The 15679-nt window shown below is 44.7% G+C and overlaps 1 protein-coding gene across 1 annotated transcript; it reads left to right on the top strand.

Moving 5' to 3' along the window:
* Positions 1–7515: 7515 nt before the first annotated feature.
* LOC119178228 ((3R)-3-hydroxyacyl-CoA dehydrogenase) lies at positions 7516–15280 on the top strand. Its single transcript, XM_037429421.2, has 3 exons — positions 7516–7792; positions 11735–11934; positions 14805–15280. Exons 1-3 carry the CDS (start codon positions 7630–7632, stop codon positions 15204–15206), a joined length of 765 nt encoding a protein of 254 aa, XP_037285318.2. The 5' UTR covers positions 7516–7629; the 3' UTR covers positions 15207–15280.
* Positions 15281–15679: the final 399 nt, after the last annotated feature.

The raw sequence follows: 15679 nt of genomic DNA, 5'->3' as shown, positions 1-15679 counted from the left end.
TGGGATACGCCTGTGGTGGTTGTCGTAGTTACTGTGAGAGTGCAACTAATGAAAGCGGTGTGACAGCCAGAAGAGTATGACTTATTATACACCAAACTTCGGTTAAGATCGCCAACTCACGGCATGGTAAAGCTACTGAACGTTACTGCCCGATTAGAGGGAAACACAACGCCGTAGTGTCTTCCCTGGTGAGCTCAAGCGGAAAAGACTGAGTTACATTCAGGCCATGGTGTTAGATACAAACACTCTAGGTGGGGACACTCGCGAGGCGCGACCGACCAGAGAAAGTAACAGCGACGTGCGTCCGTCGGAGCGTGGAGTTTCCTAATATACACTAGAGGGAACTCTGGCGCTTGTGTCTATGGAATCTGCAACAAACGGCGCTTCAGCGAGCATGGAAATTATGGGTAGTACACACATTTTGTCTAATTTTCGTACTTCTGTCCTGCTTCTGGCTTCGTGTGTGTTCGTGTGGGTTAGAGCTGTGTTTTCACAAAAAAAAAATAGCAAATGTTCAGCGTTTGCGCTTCACAACCTTATTCTTTTAGGCTTGCCATTTCGAATCGGTCACAAAGTTTAGAAGGGTACGTTATTTCTTTCAAAACAAAACTGTAACCAGTGATAAGCGAAGCCGCCAGTGCGACTCGCCACCTGCAAGTACGAAGACTAGGCAAATGTGTGTACTACCCACCATTCCCATCGTCGATGAACGATCGCAGTGCCAGAGTCCCCTCTAGTTAACTTTAGGAAACTCTATGAGTCGGACCACTGCCGGCAGCGTGCCTATCGTCGAGTAGACGCAACCTGAAGACAGAAAGAGGCATTTCTATAACAACCCGCCCTATCGGAAAAAAACGAATGGTGGGCATGGTGGAAACCACCACCCACCAATATAGTGGATTAATGTAGTGGGTGAATAGTGGGAAACACCCACCATGGCGCATGGTGGGTATGGTGGGTGCTGCAGTGCCGGCAACACTTGAGCGCAAAATGACGTCAGAATCACCGTGACGAGCTGCCACAAAAAATAAAAAAGAATTCTATAAAAACGGTATAAAAAACACCCGTCCCGTAAAAAAAAAAAAAACAAGGCGCCACGGAGGATCGAACGTGCAACCTGCGGATTTTCATTCGAAGACGCTAACCACTGCGCCACACCAACATTACGGTGGTTGCGTGTTAAATAGTTAGTTGGCGTATAAACTTAAGGTTCAACTTAAGATGTTTGTCGTCTACACAGCATAGACAAGATCTACACCTGCTACTAAAAATTGCACATTTATTAAACACAAGCAACTGCGCCCTGTAACGATTGCCACTATGTTATTGGCACTAGTGCTATTTTTTTTTACAATTCACAACTTAAAGGAAAAAAAAACCAAGTGGACTGGGGAGAAGCAACAGTTTACCGGCGGGGTTTGCCAAGTTTAATATCCGTTTCGCGCTCGTTCTAAAGGGCGACATCTGCTCACGCTTTATGACGCTTCTAGGCTCATTTCATAGATACGCCCGCCTAATTTATTTGAGTGAGTATTGGGATGCTTTTCGCGCAATGTAGAGGGCGGTCGCGCCAGCGCAATGCTGTTGTTCTTTCGCTAAAGCAACAACTACATAACGGCTTGGCCAAAACGAATGCAGTGTACCGGAAACATTACGCTATCATAATGGTTCACCAAGCACACGAATTGCCACGTCTGAGTTCTCGTACAAAAGCTAGAGAAGTGCCGGCGAGTGCGACCGGCGGCTGTCGGTGAGAAGACACTAAATTACGTTCTCTGGGAGTGCTTTAATCGCGTCGCATCGATGTTTGTTGCTTCTTGAGCGAACAGCATACACAATGAAAAATGCTTCATTTAGGTTAATTGATGCCATATGGTTGCGCTGTATTGTCATACTTAATCGTCGTAATCATGTATTCCGAAACCCGGAAGCACGAATAACACAATTGTACGGGCTCGGTCAGTAGGCCTAACCTTTGGTGGAAATCATGATGGTAGAACATGTAGTGTACAGATCCCAGCTTGGTACACTATATAATTTGCCCGCCATTATAAGCCCACCCATCATCTGCTTACTGCTTCCCAGCATTATCGCGATGGTGGGCAAAGCTTCTCAGCTTGGTACACCATGTGGCCCACCATAACAAGCAGCACCCATCATCTGCTTAGTGCTTCCCAGCATTATCGCAATGGTGGGAAGAGTTTCTCAGCTTGGTACACCATGTAGCCCACCATAATAAGCACCACCCACCATATTCTTAGGGCTTCCCAGCATTATCGCAATGGTGGGCAGAGTGTCCCATTATTGCCCACTATCTAGCCTCCGCTTTCCACCATCATTTCCACTTTACCCATCATCTGTACACCATGCCACCCTGTATGTCCCGGCATAACCACCATATTTTCCACTACGTCCCACCATAGCCATCATAATTTCCACCATGCCCACTATTATTTCCACCATGCCCACTATTATTTCCACTACGCCCACCATGTTTTCCAGTATCCACCATGGCAATTTTTCCAATAGGGCGTTCTTCGCAGAAAAGTTGAATGAAATGGAACAGGAGCGTTGTTCGGGCCAAAGAGTGAAAATTGATTACTGTTGTCTGCAAGCATGACGGAGGCTTAAGTCACGTGGAGCGCCCGATCTACATGCCTCTCTATGGAACACATTCCGATATTTGAAGCAGTTTTCGCGCGTCATGTGAACTTAATACTGCTTGGGCCGTAACAAATACGCACATAACTCACATGCTTTCCAAAATTTTGTATCAAGCGGTTAATTCTTTATTTAAATGCGCTAGTTTTCGTGCTCTCGCTGATGGTAGGTGGCACACTCGTATCTACAAGCTGGATCTGCGAAGCACGCGGATGGCGTGAACATAGACTTCTTTAATATACACTAGAGGGAACTCTGGCGCTAGTGTCTATGGGAGCTGCAACACGCAGCGCTACAGCGAGCATGGAAATGATGGGTAGTACACACATTTGTCTAATATTCATACTTCAGGCCTGCTTCTGGCTCCGTTTGTGTTCGTGTTGCTTGGAGCTGTTTTTTCACGAAAACAGAAATTAGCAAATGTTCACCGTTTGCGCTTCACAACCTTATTTTTTTAGGCTTACCATTTTGAATCAAGTCACTAAGTTCAAAAGGGTTCGTTCTTTTTTTTTCAAAACGAAACCGTAACCAGCAATAAACGAAGCCGCAAGTACGATTCGCCACCCGCAAGTACGAAGACTAGGCAAATGTGTGTACTACACATCATTCCCTTGGTCGCTGAACGATCGCAACGCCAGAGTGCCCTCTCGTTAGTTTTGGCGAACTCTATGGGCGTGACGGGACGCAAATTCTTTTAATGACGAGCAAAGTAGAACTTGAATAAGACCACGTGACTGCTCGTAAAAAGAAAAGCAACCATTAAGATACCTTTACGAACTTGTTGGCGTGTATTACGTATAGATACCCTTCGCTGTTGCGACAAATTCTATTTTGGCGGCTCTAATGATAACGATACAGCGAAAACTTCACGACGGTATAATTACCTGCTCGCAGACAAGCTTACGAGAGACCCTGTACCTATCCTCTCGCTGATTTTACCACCCCTTCTTACAGAGCACGGAAAGAAGATTTCAGTATTTTTTGTGCATTGAAAAATCAGTGTACCTTTTTAGGAATAGCAGCTGTGCAATCTTGCTCACAAAATTCTGTTAATGCACAACGCAATACAGTAAAAAAACGCTCATTATATATGTAACAGAAAAAAAACACTATTTATGGCCCCTATTATTGTGTTGCATAAATATAAAAAATTGGCAGATCACACGTACAGTGGGATTCGTTGATATGCGAAGCACGACTGAGAACTGTTGATATGTCGCTTTAAATCGGCACAATGTTACGAGTTGGGGGTAAATGCCGTACATGACTTCCATCTCCTGATTATCACGTTTGGATGTGTTGTTTAGAATCGTCATCCATTCACGTCACCTGTTACCAAATTTAGTATATGTGCAGCTAGCGAAACGGCCGCGAGCACTTTATGAGCGTGGTATGTTGTCATGTTCGTACACGACACGCTTGTCATGTTTATCATGTTTGCACCATCGTAAATTTTGTCATCCATTAACGTCCCGTAACACCAAATTTGGTATATGGGGAGCTAGCAAAACGGCTGCGAGCGCACCATGAAGGGCCCAATATACTCACTCCAACGTAGCATTACCGCGCACACTGATGGGCACATCGACGCTACGTTAGCAAAACGCGAGCACTCCATATTCTGACGACAGGCGCGACCAGCGTCTGTCGGCGCGGCCCGACGGCAACCGGCGCGAAATGTGGCATGCTGCATTTCGAGCCAATTTGTTACCTAGGCAACAATGCGACTCCCTATTTTCGTGACGGAGAGACGCAGGACGTGCTGAAACGCGCATGTGTCAAAGCAATGCAGCGCGGCGTGCGCCTGCGAGTATATAGTAGGACCGGCTCCTGGCGTGGCAACGCCGGCGTAACGCGACAAAATGAACGCCGGTGAGCACGTGCACCACATCACGTCGAAATGTATTAGCACCTTGACTGCGGCACGTAGTCATGTCCCCACATGACACGCATCTCGTGATTATCATGTTTGCACCAACACATACATTGTTCATCCATTGGCGTCATGTAATACCGAATTTAGCATATGTGAAGCAAGCGGAACGGCCGCAAGCGCATCATCAGTGTGGCATTTAGTCATGTTACATTACACGCATCTCATGCTTATCATGATATTTCCACCAGTATCATACCTTTGCCATCTTTTCACGTCCCGTAATACCAAATATGGTACAAGGGAAGCTAGCGAACGGCCACCAGTGCATCATAAGCTTAGCATGTAGTCATGTTGGTACATGACAAGCATTTCATGATTATCGTGATATGTCCACCAGTATCATACCTTTGCCATCTTTTCATGTCCCGTAATATCAAATATGGTACAAGAGAAGCTAGCAAACGGCCGCCAGTTCATCATAAGCTTAGCATGTAGTCATGTTGGTACATGACAAGCATTTCATGATTATCATGTTTGCCCCAGTCAACACCTTCATCATTCATTCATTCACTGTAATACTAAATTTGGTATATAAGACGCTAGAAAAACTGCCGCAAGCGCATCATGAGCGTCGCATGTAGTCATAATGTTACATGACACGAATATCATTGGTTTCATGTTAGGGTCTTGTGTTCGCCATGCAATCATGCCATACTATATTAGTTTTGCAACATGCCATGTGAACGAAACCACCTCAAGAGCTGCAGAACCATGTATTGTAAATCATGACATTCATGACATACATGTCTAGTCAAATATGTTCTTCATACAGTCATGCTATGCCATACGATGTTGGTATCTTTACCATTATCGAAACGGCCTGGAAAGCTAAAAGTCGTCGGGGGGCTAGACTGATAGATAGATAGATAGATAGATAGATAGATAGATAGATAGATAGATAGATAGATAGATAAATAGATAGATAGATAGATAGTTAGATAGATAGATAGATAGATAGATAGATAGATAGATAGATAGATAGATAGATAGATAGATAGATAGATAGATAGATAGATAGATAGATAGATAGATAGATAGATAGGCTCTTAGTCGCCGAAGTTCGCTAATAAAGGCTTCGCATTAAACACGTTGTATATATACGGTAACTTACGGTAGTGAAATTAAAAAATCTTGCAGTTGCGTATTCAATTTATAATTGGTGCTCTAATTGCCAACAAGCTGGCAACGCAAAGCTCTAGCGGTGTGCTCAGGCAAATCGAAGAGAACCAAATATGACGATTACTACAGAACGTCGTCGCATCAATCCGGGTGTGCAAACCTCACTGTCGCTGAATCGCTCATTCCTCCGTTGAAATTATAGTGCCTAAAAAAACAGCTTTTAATGCAAGGCGTTTGAAAGGCGTCTGTGCGTGAGTGCTGCCTGCGTGCGAGTTATTTGGTAAGACCAACACACCCTATAACGGTGGCAGAAACGTCCGGAATGGCTGTGAATATACCTTTGCGTCTACATGTCGTCAAAAGCGTGTGCGTTTATGTATATCAATAATAATTAATGTACTTGGCAGGCAAGTAGCGCTTGTTGTAGGCCCATGTACTCGGATTGGGGTGCACGTTAAAGAACCCCAGGTGGTCAAAATTTCCGGAGCCCCCCACTACGGCATCTCTCATAATCAAATAGTGGTTTTGGGACGTCAAACCCCACAAATAAATCAATCAATCAGACAAGTAGCGCAGCTTACAAGCACCTACTAAAAAAAGTCAGGACACCCTGGCTTTGTTTTTGAGCCTTTGTTTTTGTTTTTGTTTTTCAGAATAAAGACGCACCAACTAGCTTAGCACTCCCTTATTCTAAGCGCTGCTTTCTTTTTTATCCGGCCATTGTAACAACAATGCGGTTTCTCGCTATACTTCTAACCTAAGAAAGACAAGATTATTAAGTAATGAAGACAAGCTCTCTATCAAAGTGAGCCGTACACTGTCGACACAGGCTCACGCTGCTTACGTGCATATCGTGAAAACGATTCTACCGATGCTTGAGAATCATGGCAGCTTGCTTTTCAGGCAATTCTTGAAGCGTGTTGTGGCCTTGCAAGCTTGCTTACCGAAGACACATGGGATGTTAGTTTACTATCAGCTGTAAATGTTCGGGCGTCTCACTCATCGCCGTCCGTATTTCTAATGCTTAAATATTGCTGCGATCGCCGAGTCTTCTCGAATAAGAATATCAACTGCAGGTAACAACATTATCTTGCCCCGCTGCGGTGGTCTAGTGGCTGAAGTACTCGGCTGCTGGTCCGCAAGTCTCGGAATATAATCCCGGCTACGGCGGCTGTACAGCTTAAGGCCATGGTGTAAAAAATAATTTTGACAATAAAAGTTTGCGGTGTCACTGCAAGCATAGTGAAGACGCAATGCGACGGAGCTCAATTTGAGATACAAAGCGCGAGAAGAAAGAAAAATGCGGTGTCGCTAAAATTTAGCATTCAGTATTCTAATTAACTGCTGACGTAACACACGAGGTCAAAGAAAAATATTTTCCGAGCTTGCGTGAAGGTTCTTTTCAAAGAAAAGCGTGTCCGGTCATCGCTTTGTTACGGTTATTCGCCGACTTCGGCGTTTCTTTAAGCTGCAAGCAACGGCTGCGATAGCGGGTTGGTAATGAACGAGAGCCCATCGCATATTCCGATCACGGAAACTTGACCGCTTTTCTCGCAGCCGAGGTGAACAAAACAAACTGGTTTTTGCAACTTGCATACCTTCCACGTTTTTGTTGTCGATGACTGAAACGAATAATGAGCCTAACCATGGTTTCGACAGAAAAGATTCTATGGCCCCTGCGTGGGGAAGGGAGCAAAAATTTGCGACCGTAGGACTAAGACGACTGAGCTCATTCGCAAGCACAAACAAAACGAACACTCTAAAAGCGAAAGGGACATCTTATCGCTGCGATACGGGGACTTGCTGGTGATAAAAATATACAGAAAAAGCGGGAGCTCACCAGACGAGGCTCCCCCGCCTTAGAGTCACTGCAGCTGAATCGCAGACGCTTTTACAGAGACGACCACGGCAACATGTCAGCCGAGATGGAGTTCGCAGGACGCCTCGCAGTTGTGACCGGTGGAGGCAGTGGCATAGGCGAAGCCATCTGCCATGTGCTGGCCGAAAGAGGAGCCCGTGTCGTGGTAGCGGACATCAACTTTGAAGCGGCCGAAAAGGTCTCAAACTCCCTGCCAGGTTTGTCTACAGGGTTTAAAATTTTATCTGAATATTGCCAGAAGTTTCTGTTTTGCATCCGTACAAATATTATAAAACGGTCATTGATTGTTGCCGGACTTATAGCATACAAGTAAGGAACGCAGTACATCATAAGGATCTTTTGTTGCAGCTGTTAATTGAGAAGTAAAACTTTACTCTAAAGAAAATTGAGTATTTGCGGAGTGTTTCTGTTACACAACAATGATCGTCATCTACTTAGAGTACTTTCCTCGCGTTATCTCCTCGGTTCCGGTAGTTCGCGGTCGCGAACGGCGCGTGCCTTATCAGTGTCACGTAGCATTCCCACCAGAAAAGTGGCCAGAGCCGGATTTTCAAGAAAAGCAATGCGAGCAAGTCGAATTGCTATTATTGTTGTGCAGCAGAAGCAGTGGCCAAATACTCAAATTTTGTAGTGTTCTATGCAGGGTGGGCTGGAAATGTAGCTAATATTATTATCCTCATTTTTAAAGGCAACCTATACGCTTTCAGTATATATGCTTAGCTACGTATGCCTGTCTCCTCTAAAATATTGCATACATTTAATATACAAAATACAGGCTTCAGCTCCCCAACAAGACGCCCTAATTCATATCTTATGCAGCACGTTAACAACCCAGAGCCCAGGGAAAATAAAAAAAAAATTTACACTGTACCAAGTGCATCACTAAGAGAATATTTTGAAATATATAAATTTTCTATAAAGCCTATTTTTGTTCAGTTGAGGGTGGGTGCAGATAGTGGACGTATGATTTTTTGCATTGTTGCTCGCCTCATAACGTCCTTCATGCAGATGGCAACCATACTCGCATAATAATTTAGACGATCCTTTAACATTCTTTAGTGTGCAATTTTTTATCGCCTTGCGCTCCTTCACTGCTGCTGCAGGTTGCACAGATCACCATTATTTTTGGTAACTTATGATTAACTTTTCATTGCTATATGACACCGCAGGGGAGCCTGCGCAAGCAGGCGTCCAGTGAGTGGCGTCGCCACGGGTCCTTGCTTACGAGGGGACGGGAATGGGTTATTTGATTGATTGATTTGTGGTATTTGACGTACCAAAACCTTCATATACTTATGAGAGACGCCGCAGTGAAGGGCTCCAGAAATTTCGACCTCATGGGGTTTTTTAACGCGCACTCAAATCTGAGCACATGGGCATATATCATTTTCTCTCCATTGAAAATGCAGCCGCCGCAGCTGCGATTCAATCCCGCAACCTGCGGGTAAGTACTTGAAGTGCTTCACATGAACAAATTTTTCCCCACAATCAATGATCGGTCCCTTAGAAAGAACTGCACCTAAGCAAGCTTCAAGAACACCTGAATTGATTGGTGTCAGATATCCAGATTTTTTCTAATATCCTCCCCTGCAGATAATCATTTCTGTTGCAGCATTCTCTATTTTTCTAAAAGCTAGAACCATTGTGAACCCAATCACCGAAAAATACGATGCTAAGAACGTTTCTTCCGGTGTTCTTGAGTTGAAGTGACGTGGAAAGACCCCTTTTACAGGCACTCAAACAAAAGCAGTTGGCTCACCTTAGTATATCCTCCAGGTGTGTCTCCAGGTGTGTCCTTAATAGCGTGTCTATTCTCCTGGAGGTTTACAATGAGAGTTCAACATAAGTTGAGGATGACTCAGCAAGCAATGGGAACGAAAGGGCTCGGTGTAGCTCTAAAAAACAAGAAAACAGCAGACTGTAGCCGGGAACAAACGGGTGGTAAAGACATCATAGTCAAAATCTATATTATTTGTGACATGCTGCAGGCCCAGGTAAGGGTTGAAGCAGGAGGAGCATGGTAAGTGTAAACTATCAAAAACAAGTGGTTGACAACATAGTAACCATAGAACAACAAAGAACAACAGTACAAAAGTTGGCATATAAGCTAAGCATATACAAACAGCATGAAGAGAAACTAATAAACCTTAACATTTTAATTGCGCACTAGCGTCAATATAGGACAAATGGTCACAAAAAAAAACGTTCATAGGCAGGGCACGTCACGCGAAGACAGTATAGCCGCTGGTCATTAATGATCACAGACTGAATTCCAGGAGAATACAAGCGGGTTAAGGGGAGACAGAAAGTTCGGTGAGCGGATGAAATGAGGAAGTTCTAGGGTATAAAGTGGCAGCGGCAAGCACAGGAGTGAGTTGACAGGTGGAAGATGGGAGAGGCCTGTGTCCTGCTGTGGGCGTAGGCAGGCTATTGATGATGATGATGAATGTGCGTATTACCCCTCTCTCCCCACCACCGTCTAAACATTGTCCAACGTGGCATATCAGAGCGCTATCATATGCGCAAAATAGACTCCGAACTTCTTCAAGGTTTACGAGACCAAGGTGCTGTCGCCCTTCACCACATCACTATCAGTGGAAATGGTGAAAAGGCTATTACACCCCATATTGTCCTCACCTCCAACAGGTCCACCCTTCCAGAAGATATGAAAGTTGCGTTCATTCATTAAAAAGTCCGCTATAAATACTGAACCCGACCCCGCCGCAGTGGTCTAGTGGCTAAGTTACTCGGCTGCTAACCCGCAAGTCGCGTGATCGAATCCCAGCTACGGCAGCTGCATTTTCGATGGAGATGAATAATGCTGTAGGTCCGTGCGCTCGGAGATTTGGGAGAGTGTTAAATACCCCAGGGGGTCAAAATCTCCGGAACCCTCCACAACGGCGTCTCGCATAACAATATGGTGGTTTTGGACGTTAAACCCCACATATCAATCAATGCTGAACCCGAGGAGATGCTTGAGATACCAATAGTATAGACATAAATTTAACACATGTCGCGGAAAACACTTCCAGAAATCTGAAAAGATTGCAGCGTCAAAGCCCTTCACGTAAAATATTGCCGTCACCTCTTCTCATATACTCGTTGCCACTTGCGGCGCGCTCTTCGAACATGACGCAAGACGGTCAACACGGATGCAGGGTACGCACGCGCCATTGCACACACACAGAAACACACCCGCACGGACGCACGCGCACAATGTTGGTGTGTGCGTGTGTCGCGCGTCTTTCCTGGTGCTCGAAACGAGCATCGCAAGCGTCCAGTATGCAAAACCAGCTTGTTTCTACTGTAGCTCTTTTAAGTTGTGCGAAGTTACAGGTGTTTATACAGAGCTTCGCTGATACTTATATTTTAAAGACGATAGTTTTTTTTTGGGGACCTTCAAGAAAAAAAAAATTGGTCTGTCTTTCTGTACACTTGTCTGTTTGTTCACCCTCACCGATATCTCAAACGGCGCCGAATGGCCAACCATATCCGCAGCGCCCACCAACATTGCTGAAGATTCAGCGTTCATACTGTTGCAATTGTCAATTAAAAAGCAATTATTGCGCATATCTGTGGCACCATAACAACACCTCGATGTTTTGTGTGTGTGCCATTATACTGAAGAAGGTACACACAAGTAATTCTAAAGAACGTAGCCTTTATCACGCTGCGCTGACAGTGCAAGGTGATGCTCAAAAAGGTAATTGCTTCCAATGTTTTGCTAAAACGACACGGGGGTGGCACCAACCCGTCGCTTTGCGTTCAACATCCCATCACCTCCGAGACAGGCGCGCAGCTTTCTCCGTGGGTCCGCTCGCATTCCTTCGTTTTCGAACTGCCAGAGGGCGCTCGCGTCTAACGTGCCTAGATGCGGTCGTTCGTCTCCGCTACACGCTCGATGCACTAACGCATTGCCGCCAGAATAGCATTTCCCAATTTTATTTCGTTGAACATCAAACAAGCGTTATGTTCACTCTCTCCAGGCGCAAGACTATCGTCTTTCGACGAGATTCCCAGTGTAACATGCAGTTTCGGGGCCAATTTTTCAGCCGCTCTTCTGCCGAGCTTTTCTGTCTCGATTAAATTTTCGAACAGTTTTTCTTTACTATATGTAAATAAGTTATCACTGATCGCAGGCTGCCAGGACCATCGTGCAGTGGAAGTCGATGTGGGGGAGTCGGCGTCCGTCGAGAAGCTCTTCCAGGTCATTGAAGGGTTCAGTGATGGCACACCAGTGAGCATAATTATCAACAACGCCGGCACTGGGGCTCTCTTCACTTCAATCACCGACGCTAGTGAGGATGACTTTGATCGCATAATGAAGACAAACTTGAAGGTGAGGTACAGCATAAAACTTACATGGTGCAAACCTGCGAGTAGCCTGTAAAACACATCAGGCAATAGCTTCCTGAAACATTTACGCCGATTAGATGAAGATGAAGGTAAAAAAAAACAATCAATGTACGCTACATGTGATAATTAGAGGCTGAATGGCGGCATATTTTTCGCAACTCCAGAAAAGGTTCCGTGTCCTGGTAACACTGACTGAAAAACAAAAATGGCAGCGCTTAACAGAATCAACGTTACCCTTTCCTGACCCTCGCACGTGCTTATCGTGCGTGTGTTTATACACTCTTTTCGAATGTGTGTATATACACACATTTGAAATAAAAATAAACTGTTTGGGGGGGAAGCATTAAAGCAGGTTAATTTGACAACTGGTAGCACTACGATTTGCACAGAAAACAAGCATATGTGAAAAATATGGTCGCACACTTCAAGCGAAAATTTTCTAAAGCGCTTGCTTATCAACAAAACTATACTGTGTGTTTGGAGAATCCCAAATATCGATGAAAATGCACACACACTACATAATGACCTACTCACTGAGGAGAATTAACACGTCTTGAGCGAATTGAACACAACAAACTGCTTTGAAGTCTGTCGCCTTCTTTCAAATGCATAGGTTTCTGATTTGTGCCGTTTGCCGTCGCATACGATGTCGTGGGACATCACTTTCTTCTTTTGCGGGCTCGGGCGTGTGGAATGGTGAAAATAAAGGAACAATGAGGACGCTTCTCAACGCGCCCGACATGGTGACAAATCGCCTTTCAAAGTTGACCTCGTAAACACCATTTCCAAGTGCGGCCGCTAGGTGGCGAGCGCTAACTTGGATTCTCGAAGAGAAATAACTTGCAGTAGGCAATTATGGTCATATGCACTTTCCTGCCTGTTCTGGCTGCCCCGAATGCTTTCCTCAAGCTCTTCGGAAATCAAAAAGGATCTCGAGCGAATTGATGATGATTCATCTCCAGGTAAAATACAAGCAATAAAGAAAGCCAGCCCTGGGTGCAACTTATTAAATAGCCCTAGCGAATGCTGGAGGAGAGGCCTTTCCAGGGCCCCTTGTAAGAGGCAAGTACTTCAAAAAGACGGCGCCCACTACACAAGTAATTGTCGCAGTTTTGAGAAGTTGGTGTGTGCAAAGTCTGTCACTATTTATCATTCTACCGAAAGGCGGCGTAGCCAGGCAATGCCTGCAATGCATTTTGTGCAGTCCGTTGATGCTGCGGCTGATTACGATGATGAAATTTGGCAGAACCTTTACTCATATAAAGGAAGCGTTGAACAGTAGACACTTTACGCAACAAACAATGTGTGGTGACTGGTGTTGGTTCAGTACAAAGGTATTAGGTTGCTCGCAAAAGCTGCCTGAAGGCAGGCGTGGCCATGTAACTAAGTACTTTGTAGAGAATGAAGTAAATCCTACAGAGCGCGGAAACCAACCTCTTCGCACAAAATATCTGATAGACATAACACTGCACACTTCTTCGTTGGGAACATGCTGCCTCATGTACTTTGTATAATTAGTTCCATAACAAGAAAGGTAGAGGGTTTATAAAAATCCGCATCGGAGAGCGGTACTCATAGTTCTTTGTTCTAACTGCGCCTATTTTAGGAACGTAACGTGACGTCCGGCGGTTACGTCAATGTCGCACAACCAATTAACGAGCAAGGCTAGTACCCCGTGTGACTCTATGAGTGGACCGGGGAGTAAGTGAGGTATTAGGGTACGAGTTGACATGTGCCTTTTACTACTGGTACTGACGAGACTATTAATCTCAAAGGTTTTCGTTCCGATCATATCACTCGTACCAGTGCTCTAGAATGCTAGCAAAATGGCAGAACGCACCACAGGAAACGTAAAAGGCAGACTGCGCCGTCAAAACAGCCACTAATGCGGCAAGATGCCGATTGGTTATACAAAGGACAAATGATCGAAGTCTTTACTGCGTAATGCTGCCCGTGGGAGCTTTGACGCCACTTCACTTCCAGCGAGGATTGTAGAGGTGTTGTAGTGGCGTAAGCTTCTTTTACAATGGGCGGAATCTGCGTGGTACGTATGGCTGTGCTATTCGCAAAATGCGATAACCACGGCCTTTGGCACGAATTAGCAGGCATCCCTTTTAAAAGACAAGGCTTGCAAACATTAACACTAGAATGAAGCCAGGGCACCACAGCCGCCTAACAACTCAGGTGCACATAACGGCGGAAAAGAAGAGACTCGAATACGTATCTGCGCCGGCACATGAAATATGAGAACTTAACAATATGATGGACCAGCTCGTTCACTGTTGCCGCCTCAAATCTGAACTCACTTTTTCATTAGGAATTCAACCACAACTTACCCCTATAAATCTTTAGGAAGAAGTTCGGACCAGTAAAAAAAACACAAGGGTGCGCATGCGTGTGACTAAAAGAATCTCTTAAGTTAGGAATAAACAAAAAACCTAAAAAACCATTTTGTCTTTGCTAATGTCTTATCATATGTATGAATACGGTCTATCATGTTTTTCTAGCGCACCTTTCGACTTTCTGTGCATTTCTTGAGTGCAATGTAGGCTTTGAATACGCCGGAGACAAGGCTAGGGCGAAATTTTATTTGATGCTTTATTCCAAATCATCTCTAGTTTTCACCTATATTTTGCACGTTAATGAAATGCCGACTACGTGGAAAAAGAGCAGCTTCTATAACGGCTCAAGCTCCATAAGTTTTACCAAGTTACAATAACTATCGAGTATTTCTTACAAACCTGAAATTGCTATCAAGCTACCCCTTAAGACTCATACACAGTAAAAATCATTTTGAGGACAACCTGACCACTAACTAAAATAAAAAAGGCATTAAAGTAAATTTTTCTGCAGGGCACATTCCTAATGAGCCGTGCGGGCATCCGCCTAATGCTGGCTGCTGCAATCAAGGAAGGAGCCGTGGTCAACGTGTCGAGCCTTGCCGCCAAGTACGGCGTCCGGGGCATTGCCAGTTACGTGGCCTCGAAGGCTGGAATCTTGGGTCTCACAAGGTGCATGGCATTAGACGTTGCAGGCACGGGCATTCGGTGCAACGCCGTACTACCTGGCTTCACGGAGACGCCTCTGTCCGAGCATCTCTCCGAAGATGAGAAGAACCAACTTACTGCAAGCATACCACTCAGTCGCCCTGCCCAACCACGCGAGGTGGCACAGGTAGTGGCATTCCTGTGCAGCCCACAGAGTTCGTACATGATCGGGTCCTGTGTCGATGTCTCCGGTGGAGCCATGGTTTAATAATAAAGTCACACACCCGCATAACCACAGTTTTGTAATCAATGAATAAATTAAAATCCATTTTCTCTCTTCAATAGCAGCTGTCACTGTCCCCATCATAGTCTCGTCGGCATCTACATTTTAACAAGACAAAGAAAGTCTATCAAAACTGAGTATTCGTCGTAAGGAAAGACGTCTCGAATATTGATGTTTAATATGCGAAAACTACGAGAAACGTGAAAACGAGGCTTATCTTGAAACTCATGTTCACGAACCGGAGGCAGTAGATTTGCTTTTTTGCATAGCTACGGCCATGTTGCTAAACTGTTGGAGAAAAGGTTACTTTTAAATCCGAAGCAGTCGCTCGCGTTCTCCAAATACTTTTGTATTCTATCTATCTATCTATCTATCTATCTATCTATCTATCTATCTATCTATCTATCTATCTATCTATCTATCTATCTATCTATCTATCTGTCTGTCTGTCTGTCTAT

The sequence above is a fragment of the Rhipicephalus microplus genome, chromosome 1, assembly GCF_043290135.1.
Source record: "Rhipicephalus microplus isolate Deutch F79 chromosome 1, USDA_Rmic, whole genome shotgun sequence".
NCBI classification, from domain to species: domain Eukaryota; kingdom Metazoa; phylum Arthropoda; class Arachnida; order Ixodida; family Ixodidae; genus Rhipicephalus; species Rhipicephalus microplus.
Note: the sequence above shows the minus strand (reverse complement) of the source record. Positions and strands in the feature narration are given on the sequence as shown.

Bases quoted from the DNA above. Each gene is read 5' to 3' on its own strand.
- LOC119178228 (XM_037429421.2), top strand. From the start codon at position 7,630: ATGTCAGCCGAGATGGAGTTCGCAGGACGCCTCGCAGTTGTGACCGGT. The intron at 7,793-11,734 runs GTTTGTCTACAG...CACTGATCGCAG, and splicing joins GGTCTCAAACTCCCTGCCAG to GCTGCCAGGACCATCGTGCA. The intron at 11,935-14,804 runs GTGAGGTACAGC...ATTTTTCTGCAG, and splicing joins TAATGAAGACAAACTTGAAG to GGCACATTCCTAATGAGCCG.